Here is a 16,649-nt window from a genome sequence, read left to right as displayed (position 1 = left end):
CCAGCCCCAACCCTTTGGCCTCTGCCTCCCAACAATTTACCTCCTTGCAGCAACGTGCTTGCGGAGGCTGCAATAGGCTACAGCAATCCCTGCAGCCTGAAACAGCTGATGATGTGGAGAAACTGAAAGTGAAACTTGCTGTTTGCTTCATGAGGCAAATTGCTTGGAGGCAGAGGCAGATATTTTTTTCTTGTACTAATCAGGCTGTTTGCTTCAAGGAGGTAAGTCAATAACTATAAATGCCTATAGAATGTTCAAATTATTAGACTTATTTTTTAAAGACTGCTTTATTATTATTCTAGACAGCTTAACAAAATGGAGAAGTTTTTTAAAATAAATGCTTGATCTGCAGAAGCCCAGTACTATTGTATCTTCTTTTAAATAGCAGAGAATAACTATACTTCCAGAAAGCCACATCAATTTTAATAGCATCTGTACAAGTATAGTCTGAAATGTAACACCACAAACAGTATATATCATCTGTACTGTTGGCTGTTTGTTGCAAGGAGGGAAATTGCTGGGAGACAGAGACAGATATTTTCCCCTTGTTTTCCTCCCAAAAGGTAAGTGCGTCTTATACTTCAGAGCGTCTTATACGCCGGAAAATATGGTACAAATTGTAAGCCACGGCAGCAGGAAACTAAATGCTTGCCTACTTTGATCCATATGAACTAGTGGGACTTGCATAGTTATGGTGATTGTCCTGTCCGGTAATCTTTTGTATCTCATTCCTAATATTGATAAACTTGTTATAGTCATCAACTAAAACTTTAAAAATCTTTAGATATATTTTGGAAATTTTCTTATTATTATAATGCTTCTATTTTCTGTTAATTCTTCATTGTAGACAAACCCTACAAGGAGTAGAAGACAAAATTACAAAATTGAAAGTCACTATGGTGGCATGGGATCGTCATGACAACTCTGTTATTACTGCAGTTAACAACATGACTTTGAAAGTTTGGAATTCCTTCACTGGTCAACTTACTCATGTTTTACTGGTAATGAAACAATAGGAGGATTTATTTTCTGGAAATAGCTGTCTTCAAACAGTATTGATAATCAATTAAAATGAGGTGTTTTGATTGTACACTTAGTATAGAATTTAAATTTCAAAGTATTATACAGTAAAATCTTTTTTAAAAAACAACATATTCTTGAGTTTTTTACATGATTTTTTGGAGGTACAGTATGATAAAGTTAACAGTTTACGTGTTTATGCATGAAAATAAACATTTTTAGATATTGTATATATTGGAGGCAAAGGCTAATTTACATGTAATGATAAACTAGCATTCTTTAGAATTCTAGCTTATTGTGATAAAATAAACATGTTAGTGTACACTGTTTGATTCTTTTTGGTTGTTCCTGCCAGCAAGTATAATTAAATGAATTGAGAAGCCTTGCAATGGATGAGAATTAATACTGGAGACCGGGTTTCAAATTCTGTCCTTTTACTAGAGAAACTGGGTAGAGATTATGGTTTACATTATTATTAAACTATTGATAGATTTTCTTTTATTTGTTTGGACAGTCCTGCTGGCAGGGGAACCAAGTTGGGGTAATAGTACATTTTACATCAGGTTATAGTGGAGGCTTCAAAGAACATTCACTATTAGAAATCCTACTATTTAATTATATTCTAGTAGTTCCTACAGCTGAAGTTCCTACAGTTCTTGCTGAACTGAACAGCATTTTGTTGATCAAAATTTGTATATTCCAAATAGCAAAATTTGACAATTGATACTTTTCTTCTATTCTTCTATCCTGCATTATACCTTCTTTGGTTTATTGGCTGACTGGTTATTTTTTGATTTAGTAAATTAGTTCATTGTCTTTAACAGAATTTTATTTCTAACTTATAAAACATTATTCTAGGGTCATGAAGATGAAGTATTTGTACTTGAAAGTCACCCTTTTGATCCCAGAGTTCTCTTCTCCGCTGGTCATGATGGAAATGTTATAGTATGGGATTTGGCAAAGGGAACAAAAATTCGTTCATACTTCAATATGGTAAATATATTATTTGTATTAATGTCTTACAAATGCTTGTTCTATCTATTATTAATCTAATGCAAAATGACAGAGTTGTATGGTAAATGTTTAATCATTCATAGCAAGCAATTTAAAAACTAACTTTTTTTCTTTAAATATTTTGAATAGGCGATTAAACTGCTCAAATTATTATTAATAGTAATATCAGGAATAAAATTTAATGCTACTCCTCTTGGGAGATCCTCTTTATCATTTGGGTAATATAATATACCAGTAGAATAGCTAGCTCCAATTTTGTGTTCTCCCAAAATTGCCAGAATATCTGGAATGTGTAAAAGGAGGAATAATGGCTTTAGTCATAGTATTAGTTAACTTTTGTGACAGCCATCCTGCTATGTACAGTATATTTAACCCCCAGTCTATTCAGATATAATTTATAGCTTGTATTAAATATGGACAATGTAAACTTTGGGCCTTCAGAAAGAAATTGGGAAAAAAGTTGTGAAGCCCTCCCCCATCCTTGCTCAGTAAGTGATGAGGAGGAACTTCATAGTTTTTTGCTCACTCTGTGAAGACCTGAACGGAGTGTCTTCATTTAAGTTGCACATCAATTAGCAATGTTTATAATTAACCCTAACTATAAGCATAGCCACAATACAATATATAATCGGAAAAATACAGTTTAACCCTTCACAACAACTTCGGCTCTTCAATTGTCTTGGGAATGTGAATAGTTAGGAACAGAGATGTTGTAGAAATTGGATACGAAGCAAGCATGTATTTTCCTGAGCCCATGCAGCTGCCTAAAAGTTCAGGAAATCCTTTGAAAGGATTGTTGACAACTCTGGATCTGGTTATGAGCGTGTCCATACCAGACCAATAGCATCTTTGTTTGCTTTAGATCCAAAGACTTTACACCTCTATTTGATAGCCATGGTTTAGTGGATCCAGGAAATTATAAATTGTTTAGGTTTCCTGTATTAACCATTGCTTACTCAAAGAATAAAGCAAATTAGTTCAATATACACACAAAAATAGTTCATGCTATGGCTTATTAAGCTGAGATATAATAGACAAAAATTGTCATGTTCTATTTGTCTAGAACAATTTTATTTCTAACAGTTTTAGTCCAGGCACGTAAAGAAGGGTGTCCCCTTTTTAGTTTGTATATATGTATCTTGTATCTTGATGAATTCCATATTTAAAAGAGTGTTGAAATGTTATAATTTTAAATTGTCTTGGATTGTACACTATCTACTAATTCAGAGCAAATGGGTTTTTGTAAATCAAGCAGAAGCTTCTGGTGCACAAGGTAATTCCTTATCTCATTGTTACTGACAAAATAGTTTGCATTTTTCACTTTTTTATTTTTTGTTGAGAAATATATACATATGAATAGGCAAAATAAAATTATGTTTTTAATTGTAGGATTTTGCTTTTGCAGTTGGGGGTGTTATCATAAATTTGATGTAAACGTAGAAGACAGCAGTACAATTTTCTTTAGGAATGAATTATTCAATATTTTGATTGCTAATCAGTGCTATTAGCACATTAATAATTGTAAGACATCACTTGACCTTAAGTCTGTACCCCTATTTATATTCTACATAAAGGGAAGGCCTATTGCATTAAATATTTATGGTAAAGATATACTAAGTAGCTTGAGTGACTCAATGATTATGACCATGTGATTTTCTTGGCAACAGTATAGAAGTGGTTTGCTGCTACTTTCTTTCCAGGATGTTTGTTTACTTCCTAAACTGGTTTACAACCCCTGCATCCTCTGTTAGTCTCTCCCATTAGATCAGTAGTGTCTTGCTGCTTTCGACAAAAGCTGTTTTGCAAGCTCCGCACCTTTGGGCACATGTGCACACATTACAAATAGAAAGGTAGCTTGTCCGGTGATACTGCTTACATTATGCTGGCTCTACCAGGCCTGACCTAGTTTTATCTTTCAAGCTGTAAAGTCAGCCAGATGTGCCAAATAAATGTGCATCATCTTCAAATTGCAAATGTCATATGAAGTTAAACTTATTAAACGGCAATCAGATGTATCTTCTGAGTATCACCTCAGTTGAAAATAGGAACGGTGAAATATGAAGTAGAAAAAAAGTTCTTAATGGTTTTTTCATTGGATTCAACACTGTGAATATAAATGTATCATAGAGGAGAAATATGCTTCATGAACTCATCTGGATTCATGTCATCATGAACCTGTTGAGTTTAGATCAAATTTGCTTGTTTTTTAAACATTTCTTTAGAAGTGGATTCTTGAAAAAGTCAGTCATTTTAAGAAATAGCAAGATGCTTAGAGTCAAAACAGGTTGAGTTTTGGAGAACACCACTACATTAAAATCTTGCCCTTATAATGTTTAGTCATACATTTTACTTATGCTGGTGGCAATAGAATAGTTTAAGCTGTCAATATTACTTAAAACACATCTTTATATTTTAATAATGGCTTTCCAAATTACTGCAATTATGAGCCCTAGCTTTTATATTAAAAATATGAACATTTCTTAAGTTCTTCATTTTTATATTTATAAACTGAATTCATTAGATTGCATTATAACAAGAATTTCTTAAATTTTAGTGTAGTAGTAGTCACTATTATATTTAGAAAAAGAAGCAGAAAGTAAAAAAAAATAGCTTAAGGTCTAAGTACCATATTTTTTGAACTATAGGATGCTCTGGACTATAAGAGACACACCTAGCTTTTGGGGAGGAAAACAAGAAAAAAAAATCTGCCGCTTCCTCCCAGCAATTGGCCTCCTTGCAGCAAACTGCCTGGTCAGCTTCAGCACAGCCTGATTTAGCATGAGCAGCTGATTGGCGATTGGATCAACCTCCCAGAATACCACTGACCACCTGTTTCAGGCAGCGGGGATTGTCACCTCCCATCGCCGCCACCTCCGTGCACCCCATTTTCGGCCCCAGCGAATCCCGTTTTTGGCTGCAGCATGGAACAGCTGATTGTCGGTATTACGGGAGGACAATCCAACTGCCAATCAACTGCTCGTGCTAAATCAGGCTGTGCTGAAGCTCAGCTGGCTGTTTGCTGCAAGGAGGCAAATTGGTGGGAGGCAGAGGCCGAAGGGTGGGGGCTGGCAGTTGGGCGGGGCTTCGGCAACATCCAATCTATAAGATGCACAGACATTTTCATCCAGTTTTGGGGTTTTTTTTGGGGGGGAAGTGTGTCTTATAGACTGAAAAATACAGTATATGGAATGCAGTCAGTCTTAATAAGCTGAGACATGAATAAGCTTCCTGTATGTAGACCTCTTTTCCTTATGTGTGAATATGCATTTACCTGGTTCATGTAGAAGAGAAGGAACTCAATTTTAGTTTCTAAGAATAAAAAAAATATTTTCATGACTTTAAGAACCTTTCTAAGGTGTGTCCATAAACAATGCACTTGAAAAGCTGTTCTTCTGAACTTTATTCACCAATCAGTACAGAAGATATAATGAAGCAGTTTCTTACATTATAACTTTTTTAATCTGGAGGATACTGAGAAGAGCATTTTAGGGTTTGTTTGTTTTTAAAAATTCATGGAAGAAGTTAGCCATTTTTATTTTTTTCATCTAAGAAAGTTCACGGTATGTATAATTTTAAGGGATGTGGGAAGGACATTAAACTTGCCATATTTTTCTGCATCTTTGTTTCATTTACTGTGTGCGAGTTATAGTGGATATAAAAATCCTTATTAAAATACCAGGTTTTTGAGATATAAAAAAATTAATTACTTCAGAATTTTTTATTTCTTTAACATAACATTGAAGCTTTACAGTTCAATTTCAATTTTAAAAACTAAAATCTTTTAAGGATAACAATAACAATATATAATAACTCATTTGCATAAATGTGTACACTCCTAAACTAATACTTTATTGAAGCACCTTTTGGTTTTATGAGCACATTCAATCTTCTGGGATAGGAACCTTATCAGCATGCCACATCTTGCCTTTGGAATCTTTGCCCACTTTTTCTTGCAAAAGCACCACATGTTACATAGTGAGAACATCTCCCGTGCACAGCTCTCTTTAGGTCACCCCACTGTTTTTCAATTGGATTCAGATCCGAGATCTGGTTGAGCCATTCCAAAACTTAGATCTTTTTCTGGTGAAGCCATTCTTTGTTGATTCTTTGTTGATTTGGAGGTATGCTTTGGGTTGCTGTTGTGTTGAAAGTTGAAATTCCTCTTCACCATTTTAGCAGAGGCCTCGATGTTTTGTGCCCAAATTGAGTAATATTTGGAACTGTTCATAACTCCTTCCACTTTGCCTAAAGCCTCAATTCCCTTTGAGAAAAGCAGCTCCAAGTATAATGTTGCCACCATCGTGCTTCACTGTGGGTATGGTGTACTTTTGGTGATGTGCAGTGTTGGTTTCTATGCCAAACATACTTTTGGAATTAGGACAGTGGTGGGTTGCAGGAGGTACACAGGAGGTATGGGTGTACTGGAGCCTGCCCGGAGCACCAGATACTGTTCCGGTATGCTCCGGAGGGCCCGCCTGCCCGAGCTCCTTACCTGTCCTTTAAGCCTTCGGCGCTTACGTGCACATGCATGGCGCGTACAGTGCGATGCTCCGCTGAGCAGCTGGAGCGTTGCGGAGGCATCACAGGCAAGTACGATGCATGCGCGCGCCGCACGTGTCCATGTGGGTGATGCCGGGCCCGTTGCAACTGTACCGGAACCCACCACTGAATTAGCGCCAAAAAGTTCAACCTTGGTCTCATCAAACCATAACACATTTTCTCATAGGTTTTTGTTAGACTTGAGGTAGGGTTTTGCAAAGCTTGGATGTTTATTCTTTGTAAGAAAAAAACTTTCATCTTTCCACCTTACCCTACAGCCTGGGTATATGAGGAATATCAGAGATTGTTACATAGTATATGACTAGTACTTGCCTGAAATTCCTGCAGCTGCTGTAATGCTGTTGTAGGCTCTTGATAACCTCTTGGACCAGTTTTTTTCTTTTTCTTCATCAATTTTGAAGGGACATCCAGTTCTTGGTAATGTCATTGTTGTGCCATATTTTCTCTACTTCTTGATGACTGTCTTCATTGTGTTCCATGGTATATCAAATGCATGGAGGGGGGGGGAGATTGTACCCTTTTCCTGATTGATACTTTCCAACAATGAGAGCCCTTTGATGATTTGTAAACTGTTTGCAAACCATGGCTTTCCTGTAAAATGCAACTGAGAGTAGATGTCAGAAAAATCCTGCCACAACAGCTGAACTTTTATGGATTTGATCAGAGTCACTTTAATTGATGGCAGATGTATACTGTCTATTTACCATCAGTTTGATTGTGATTGGTTAGTTCTGAACATAGCCACGTCCCTGATTGTAAAAGGGTATGCACACTTATGCAACTATACTATTGTCCATTTTTTATTGCTATTTAGCCCCCTAAAAAATTCCAGTTTGTTATACGGTTGAATTATACAGCCTGTATGTTGCATTAAAGGTGGAAAAATTCTAAAGTGATTTATTTTGGTTTGATTTTTTTTAACATCTCAAAAAAATGGCATTTTAATAGGGTGTGTAGACTTTTTATATCCACTGTAGTTCTCAATACAAAGTTGTAAATTGTATAACAGATTGGACTGAATTTTTAGTACTTGGAACAATTTTTAAACTCCATCTTATAGATTAGAGTAATATAATGTGATCTATCTGCTCTTCCAACTTTTTTTTTTGCAGAAATACTTTTCTATGATTTGCTAGGGTTTTTTTACAATTCCAAAATAATTGAAAATAGCCATACAGATTTTATACAAATATGTGTACTGTAACAAAGCCAACACAGATCGCTTCTTGTTTTGTTTTAGAGAGATAAGATTTTGATTTTATTGATTTGTTGGATCTATATTAAAATAAAATAATACATGTACTCCAAATTATTTAAAAATAGGAAATTAATTACATTACATAAGATGCTGCATAGGAAAGCCTATATGACCATGCACAGCGCATTTTATAGGCAAGAATGCTACAATTTTAAGGGTTTTTAAAAATCTTCTGGTACACAAGGGAAAAATAAATCAAAATATGCCCCTTTCTTCCTATTTGGGATTTTTTTTTGTCTGAGTCACAACGGAACTACATGGACAAGACTTGTAAAGAATAGTGAATAGGAACTTTTTCTAAATCCATACCGTATTACTTGGAAATCGGTTCCATTTGATACAAGTAGAGATATGGTCTCTTTGTTACTTTGATTTATTGTTAACTTTGAAGCACACGTAACTTTCTTGCAAACTTCTATATACTCAGATATAATCTAGCATTATTAAAATAGTAGACTACCTGAATCTGTTTTAGTAGACTACCTGAATCTGAGATAATATATAACCTAGTACAGTTTATTTTGTCAGAGCCTTAACTTTATAGTAAGACAAAGGATTCCTTATAATTTCCCCCCCTGGGATTTTAATGCACACTTGATTAGAAGGAAAATTTTACTCACTTTAAGTGCATTTCTGCATTTCATAGCCTTTCCACAGATAGGCAGAACAAATATTTGCTTACTGCTACCAAAATATTGGCAACTAGGAATATTAGTAGGGTATGAAAGTTCAGAGTGGTGATTGGTCACCTGTGCTTGATTGACAGGTTACAGGGAAAAACAAAAACCCATTTGTTCTGGATTAATGGAAGTGGAAAACAGAAAATCAGGTATCAGGTAAAATTCTTTTTAAAATATTTGGAGTTCTTTAGATGGGTTGCAAGCAGTCAAATATAGAACTTGTATAAAACAGAAAAAACAACTAGTTCAGCTATATACTTACCATCTCACTGGAAACATTGGGCAGGAGTAAATTATACAGAATTCCATGGGTTGTTTTTTTTTTTTAACCAGAAAGGCAAATTGCTATTAATAATTGAATTCTGGATAGAGTTTTCATTCAAGTATACAAAAACAAAATAAGAAATGGGCAACGGTTCTTTTAGGTCTAGGACAACTCGCTGTGGCCATCTTACTATGGCCAACTCACTGTGGAGCAGCTCATTGGAGCCATCTCGCAAGGAACAATTCCACGAAGGAAAACTGTTGTCCACAATTCTTTTGACATTATTTCCATTGACAAAAATAATGTCAAAGAAACAAGGGAAGATAACGTTGATTGCGTTGAGTTATCCCATGGTGTGTTGGCCATGGCGAGTTGCCCGCAGGAAGTTGGCCATGGTGAGATGATTGTGGCAAGATGGCCACAGCAAATTGTCCCATTCCAAGTTATATTAATCAAGGATGGATCCTCACCTTTTACAGCTTCTTATTTTAATAATGAATTAAATATCCTGATTCTAAATATGCTTACTTTGAAATAAGTTTAGTGAGATATGTTTGGTCAAAGTTAATTTGATGAGTCTCCTCAATAGTTAATTAATTTTCAGGTTTCTTACACTATCAAGAACATAATCAAATATAAGCATAGTTTCCTGATTCTGGGAACTCGATTTCATTTACAAATCACAATGAATGATATATTGATTGTTTCTATTTAATAGGATTTTCTTTTTAATAGGTTGCATCACATTTTGAAAATGAGATAGATTTCTGGCATTTAGTACTAATGCATGTGCTGCTGTATTTCAGATTGAAGGACAAGGACACGGAGCTGTTTTTGACTGCAAGTGCTCTCCTGATGGCCAGCATTTTGCATGTACAGATTCCCATGGGCACCTCTTAATATTTGGATTTGGTTCCAGTAGCAAATATGATAAGGTATTATACAAGAAACTGTTTAATTTGTAATTTTTGCATAAGAGATACAAGCTAGTTTTAATCAAATGACTGTATAGATTTCCAGTATGAATGAAAGTTACATTCAAATTCTGTTCCATTACAAATTAAATCTTAGTTTTTTCTTTTTATAATGAATGGCTCAGGAATATGCTTCTGAATCTCAAAATTCTTTTATTATATAATATTGAATAATAAATATTAGATTTAATCTACTATTACAGGAATGCTTCGTCCTATTACAGGAATGCTTATGGGAAATTATATGTTCTAGACGAGTTGGGCAACTTAACGTCTTTCAAATGTAGTGCCTTCAAACCATAAAGAAAGGAATTACTAATGATATTTAGGACAGTTTTTTAAAAAAAAGATTTTTAAATATTTTCACAAACTGATCTCCATACAGAAATAAGATGAATGGAAGAATCAGGTTCCAATTCTAAATCCAAACTGACTGACACTCTGGATTCTAAGGTTCTCTAAAGGAGGAAAAGAATCTAGAATTAATCAGGATCTCTCTTCTGCCCTCAGTTTATGAAGAAGAATTGTCTGAATGTGTTATACCAAGGATTTCAAAAATTTCAAACTGTTTTATAACAGTGTTATAAAAAGATCACATCCTTGTAAATGAAATGTCATTTCCCCCTATCTTGGAAACTGAAGTTTTATTGATTTCTTTGTAATGACATAGTTAATTCAAAATGTCTACATCTCTAAAAATAAAAAACCAATAATTTAGAAACTCCATTTTGCTCAAAAAGTTTGCAACTATGGAAAACAGGTTGTAATAGAGCTTGAATTCCTTTCATTGGCTACCCTCCTAATTCCCTAGGATAACTAATGCACCTGTAATATCATAGCACTAACCAAAATTTAAAAACTTCTATTTGATTATCATTATTGAAATATGCCAACTGAATTACAATTTTTTAGGGAGCTAGTCTTACCTGCAACTATATTGAAACGTTTAAAAAATGATAAGTAATTAAAATTCATCTATACTAGTAGATGTAAGATTACTTGTTACTAAGATCCATTATATCACTTATAGCAATTTGCCATATTTTTCTTGCTAGAAATACTTTTTAAATGTAAGGTTTTTTTAATGTACAGATATATCATTATTCCATTATAAAATAAGATGCTAACAAAATGTGAAAAAGGAGCTCACTAGGAACAAATTTTGCTACTATACAAGTTTACATCCTTTGCTACTATACAAGTTTATATCCTTATGGAGATTTAATAACTATTTATGTATCCCTGTGCAGAACCATTTCTCATTGTCTTGGAAGACCTTGGCTCTCAAATGTATAATTTCAACCTAAAAACTGTTTTATAAAAGAATTGTGTAATTACTTTAGCTGCTATACTATAATTAGCAGTTTTTTGAACTGATGGCAATCTATATTTAATCATTTCTTAAATCTTAACTAGACTTGATTATTACAAAAGAAAGTTATCTAGAAAAGGTTACTTTAGCAATATGTAACTATTTTGATGTTGAGTCACAGATATACTTTATTAAACTTTCTTTCAATTACATATAGTCTATAATTCTAAAAATGTATTTTTATTTACAGATAGCAGATCAGATGTTCTTTCATAGTGATTATCGGCCTCTCATTCGTGATGCCAATAATTTTGTATTGGATGAACAAACACAACAGGCACCACATCTCATGCCACCTCCATTTTTGGTTGATGTTGATGGTAACCCTCATCCATCAAGATTTCAGAGATTAGTTCCAGGACGTGAAAACTGTAGAGAAGAACAGCTTATTCCTCAGATGGGGGTAACATCCTCAGGTATGTACAACTCCTAATTTTGTATGGAACTTACTGTTTTCCAGGATTTTTGAGAGGGGCTTTTTAGCATTCATACTAGCTTCAGTTCCAAAGGCATAAGAATAAAGATAAAGTTTCCCCTGTCCAGTCTGATTCTAAGGGTGTGTGCGTGTTAGGTCAGCTTTGTTTCTTAGCCTAAGGAGCCACAGTTATCTGAAGGCACTTCCATATCATGTGGGCAGCATGACTGTACACCAAGGCGCATGGAACATTGTTATTGTTACCTTCCCACCAAAGTGGTACCTATTTATCTACTTTCATTTGCATGCTTTTGAACTGCTTGGTGGGCAGGAGTTAGGGCAAGTAATGGGAGCTCACCCTTCATGCGGCACTTTCCAACTGGTAGGTTCAGTGTCTTTAACCGTTAAATCACCTTGCAAAAAAAGAAAGAAAGAAATAGGAATGGTGTCATAAGTGAGATTTGTTTGCTTGTCCCACCAATTAATCATCTGAAGATCAGTTAGTGATAAATTCCAATCTATTTTCCAGGCTTCTTTGCATTTCTAAATGGGTCACTGAAAAAATGGCAAGTTTCTTATTCATAATCTCTTCCACAGTTTTTGAAAGAGAAAATTAATACAATTGACGTTAATGTATTAATTTAGTGGTATTAAAGAGGAAGTTTTGAAGGAATAGTGTTCATTTTCTCCAGTGTGTAAATAACAAGTACTTGATTCATTAACATTTTGACATATGAAAAAATGAACATAGTGGATGGGTAAATTTGTATCTAAAACTATTTTATACTTTTTTTCGCAATTTTCACTAGATCAGGACCTGTTAAATGATATAAATTAGCATATGTTATTGAGAGATTAATTACCGATATTTTTGTCAAAATATATAAGCATGTGTACAAGCTTAATTTGTCCAATTGGTACTGATTTCTTAAAGCTGGAAAAGGAATGTAATTTTATTTACAGACTTGTATCCCATTTACTGAGACAAGGTTTCATAGAACTTCAGTTTCAGACAGTTTCAACAACCTATTTGGATGTAAAAATTAGAAATTACATATCATTTATTCATTTGTGATAATTCACAGGTGGAAAATCTGAGTCATTACACTGCAAATTATATCAGGAACTCAGATCTAGTTTATTGTGTCTTCATGAACTCAACTGAATCAGTCCAACATAGGAGAAAAAAGATCTATCTCTTACTTATAGATGAGCATGTAACAAAACAAGTTGCATTGTTTGCATGACCTTAAGAAAGATTCAAATTCAGGTGTTGAAGCTGTGCTGTTAATTTTAGGGGGCATGAATTGAATTGATACAGATTGTGTAATTTTAAGTGAATTATGATAAAAACGTTCATTCCAAATTAATGTTTTTAACAGTTGAACTCTTATAGACTTTATGCACTCTAATGGACTACATGCACTTTAAATGTAAAAGATATATTTTAAATTAACCAAGTTCTACTTTTAATAGGACTGAATCAAGTTTTGAGTCAACAAGTTAGTCCTTTGGATAGCATGATACAGAGACTTCAACAAGAACAAGATCAGCGTCGGTCTGGAGAAGCTGGAAACAGTAATACAAATAGAATTGGCAGAGGTATAAAAAAATCCTCATTTCATTAACTTTAATAATTTAATATAGTATTTTTCAACTTTGGCAATTTTAAGACGTATAGACTTCAATTCCCAAATTCATGCTGGGAAATTCTGAAGTCCACATATCTTAAAGTTGCCAAGGTTGAAAAACATGGATCTAAATTGACATGATTTTATCATGGGAATAGTATTTTAGCCTATTAATAATAGAATTTAAATTATTTTTCAATAATAAAATGTGTGTGTTTATTAAGACATTTGTTCACAATTTTTTTTTATTCAGTAATAGTTTTAAATTTCCTCTTGGTTATTCAATACATTGTTTAAAAATGTTCATTTCTGTTTTGTTCTCTCTATTTATCCTCAGTAAACTCTACCTCAGAAGTACATTCACCACCAAATGTGGGATTAAGACGCAGTGGACAAATTGAAGGAGTTCGCCAGATGCATAGCAATGCCCCAAGAAGTGAAATGGCAACTGAACGGGATCTGGTAGCATGGAGTCGAAGGGTTGTGGTACCAGAATTATCAGCAGGAGTATCCAGGTAATAGATAAATCTAATGATATTGTATTTGTAAGTTTGCACTATGAACAACAATGATGCTTTCTTTATGTTGGCACAGCACAGTGTTCCAATTTTCCAGGCAGATTCCCCCAATCCTCCCATAATGTTGAAAACTGTGTCATCTGATTTCTTTCTCTCTGGGCTTAAATGTAAGTCTTGATAAGCATTCTGTTTAACAAGCACAAAATTAATGCTAGATTTCATGGTATGCTTTATGCTTAGTTTCATCGAACAAGTGATAAAAAATATATTGGTTAAAAGCAATTGCTGCAAATATATTTTTCTTTTCAGTTTGGTGTGAGGATAGTTCCCGGTGAAACTTAATAACCTCATTTGCTCAAGAAGGCAAGAATCACATGACCTACATTTTGTTTCTAGGTTTTTTCAAATATTAGATCTTGAGTATTTGAATCTTTTCTTCTAACTACTTCTCTTTTCCTGATTATATTTTCTATCATATTTTCTATGCTTCCATGTTGGTATTTTCATTTCTAAAAGGCCATTTCTCTCGACTAACAGGAAGGGTACTTTAAGATTAGTTTAGTTTAGTACTCCAATATGTATTTTGTGCTACAGTGTTATAGGTAGGATTACATAACCACTTTACTTAGGGTAAGTACAGGTTTTTATATTTATAGGGAATTACACAAAATATCATATTTTAGAATTGTAAAGCAACCCTGTTTTGTTTATGTAGATGTTTGGTTTATGTAGATATCATTATTATGAAGCTGTGTACTCTCAAAGAGATTGGGATGCAAATGTGTGCCTCCTGATACAAAAATTGGAATAATGCATCAAATTCTAATACATTTAAATTAACTTTAATGCTTGAATGTTTGTCCTGCAGTAGGCAAGAAGAATGGCGAACAGCAAAGGGAGAAGAAGAAATAAGAACATACAGAGCAGAAGAGAGAAGAAAGCACATTATAAGTCATGTTCCTAGAGAAAATAAGATACCATCTTTGCCCAAAGTAAGCAGTGTACTCTTGACAAGAATGTAGAGTACAGGTAATCCTTGGCTTAGGACCACAATTGAGCCCAAAATTTCTGATGCTAAGCAAGACAGGTTTTAAGTGAATTTTGCCCCATTTTACTACCTTTCTTGCCACACTTAAGAGAATCACTGCAGTTGTTAATTAGTGAATCTGGCTTCCCCATTGACTTTGCTAGTCAGAAGGTGATTTGCTAGGCAAAAGGTGATCATATGACCCCAGGAACTGCAACCGTCATATAAAGTCAGTTGCTAAGCATCTGAATTTTGATCATGTGATCATAAGTACGCTGCAGTGGTTGTAAGTGTGAAAAACGGTCATAAGTAACTTTTTTCAGTGCTACTGTGTCTTTGAACGATCACTAAATGAATGGTTGAAAATTGAGGATTACCTGTATCATAAACTTGAAAGCAAACAGTCTGGATGTGCCTAGCTTTGACCTCAAACTTCTGCTCTGCACAAATTGCTGCTCAGTCCTGCTACCTTCCCAGCTGAGCCCAGTGAGCAACACTTAGCAGATGAGGCTCCACTTCCCAGCTGCGCTCACTCTGCTTCAACTCTTCCCACCAGCTTATTCCTCCCTGCCCCGCCTTTTGATTGCCCTGCACTCTTCCACTGCTGCTCTCTGCTGCACCTCACTGACCTTCTCTGTCTTCTTCCTCCTGTTTCCTCCTCCATGTGCATCCAGGCCCCGAGAGCACATGGCAAGTCTCGCAGGGTGACAGAGCCTTGTCTGCCAAAGGCAGCTTGCCTGACCTAGCCACGGAGGAGGCAGGAAGACAGTGCAGGTCGCAGCAAAAAAGCAGAGATAGCGGGAAGATAGGGTGGGGAGAGTTGAAGCACACGGTTTGCTTGTAAATGCATACAACAGCCATAATTGTGAGAATCAGTTCAGAGGTGGTATTCAGCAGGTTCTGACCAGTTCTAGAGTACCGGTAGCAGAAATTTTGAGTAGTTCGGAGAACCAGTAAATACCACCTCTGGCTGGCCCCACCCCCATCTATTCTCTGTTTCTGGAATCCCAGCTGATTGGGAGGAAATGGGGATTTTGCAGTAACCTTCCCCTGGAGTGGGGAGGGAATGGAGATTTTACAGTATCCCTCCCCTGCCATGCCTGCCAAGCCATGCCACACCCACAGAACCTGTAATAATTTTTTTTAATCCCACTACTGGATCAGTTCCATTCATTAAGTGCCATCGTTAAGGTGACTGAACAAATGGTTATTAAGAGAGAACAACCTATAGTAGGAGGGTGCCTCTTGCCCTATATGAAAACCTTTTTCATGTGTTACTGTTTGCATCTCTTTAGTTAACTAATGGAAGCTGTGGATTTTCAAATTGTGATCCACAGAGCTGAGAGTTCGTAAGAACTTGATGAGATTCCCTGAAAGAAGAAGGGCAAAAAGAAGAAAAAGTTCAGTTGAATATAGTTCTCTAGCATGAGGACTTTTCTGTTTGATCAGGGATTCCAGGAATTTTCTTTTAATTAACAAGTTCTTCAGCCTGAAAAATGATGAAAGATCCTGAATAGCTCTTTAGGATTTAAACACCTTTGCTGTTAGCTTGGAGAAAAAAAACTTTTGAATTACCTGCAGTATCGTTTTATTTTTATTTATACTGAAAAGTTTAAGAAATGGACAAACTATTTGAAACGATAGAAAGTAAAATGTTCTATAACCATAGCACTATTAGGGTAGTTTTTTAAAATTGTACAAAGAATTCATCTCTCAAAATATTTTTACATATTTTTGCAGATATTTATTATGTTATATTTGCATTTTTGCTCTTTTGGGGGTTGTTTAGTGAATTCTAGCAGCCATTCAGATTGTAATATTAATGTCAGAATGTATAAGGAAGAGGAGACTTAGTTTATCTAAAGCCTTTTTATTTCCACTGGTAAGCTCTACCTCTGTACTGTTTCACAGAGGT

General features: G+C 35.0%; 1 protein-coding gene across 3 annotated transcripts in view; it reads left to right on the top strand.

Annotated features, from left to right (window-relative positions):
• The window catches only part of PHIP (PHIP subunit of CUL4-Ring ligase complex), a 73,967-nt gene that overhangs the window by 29,605 nt on the left and 27,713 nt on the right, over positions 1-16,649 (top strand). For all 3 annotated transcript variants that reach the window (XM_081945152.1, XM_081945150.1, XM_081945151.1), the window contains exons 14-20: positions 848-1,001; positions 1,879-2,013; positions 9,604-9,732; positions 11,334-11,559; positions 13,035-13,160; positions 13,527-13,704; positions 14,576-14,699. In XM_081945152.1, coding sequence (XP_081801278.1) covers positions 848-1,001; positions 1,879-2,013; positions 9,604-9,732; positions 11,334-11,559; positions 13,035-13,160; positions 13,527-13,704; positions 14,576-14,699 — 1,072 coding nt within the window. The remainder of the gene's footprint in view (positions 1-847; positions 1,002-1,878; positions 2,014-9,603; positions 9,733-11,333; positions 11,560-13,034; positions 13,161-13,526; positions 13,705-14,575; positions 14,700-16,649) is intronic.

Source organism: Natrix helvetica, assembly GCF_964273705.1.
Source record: "Natrix helvetica genome assembly, chromosome: 2".
Lineage (NCBI taxonomy): Eukaryota > Metazoa > Chordata > Lepidosauria > Squamata > Natricidae > Natrix > Natrix helvetica.
Note: the sequence above shows the minus strand (reverse complement) of the source record. Positions and strands in the feature narration are given on the sequence as shown.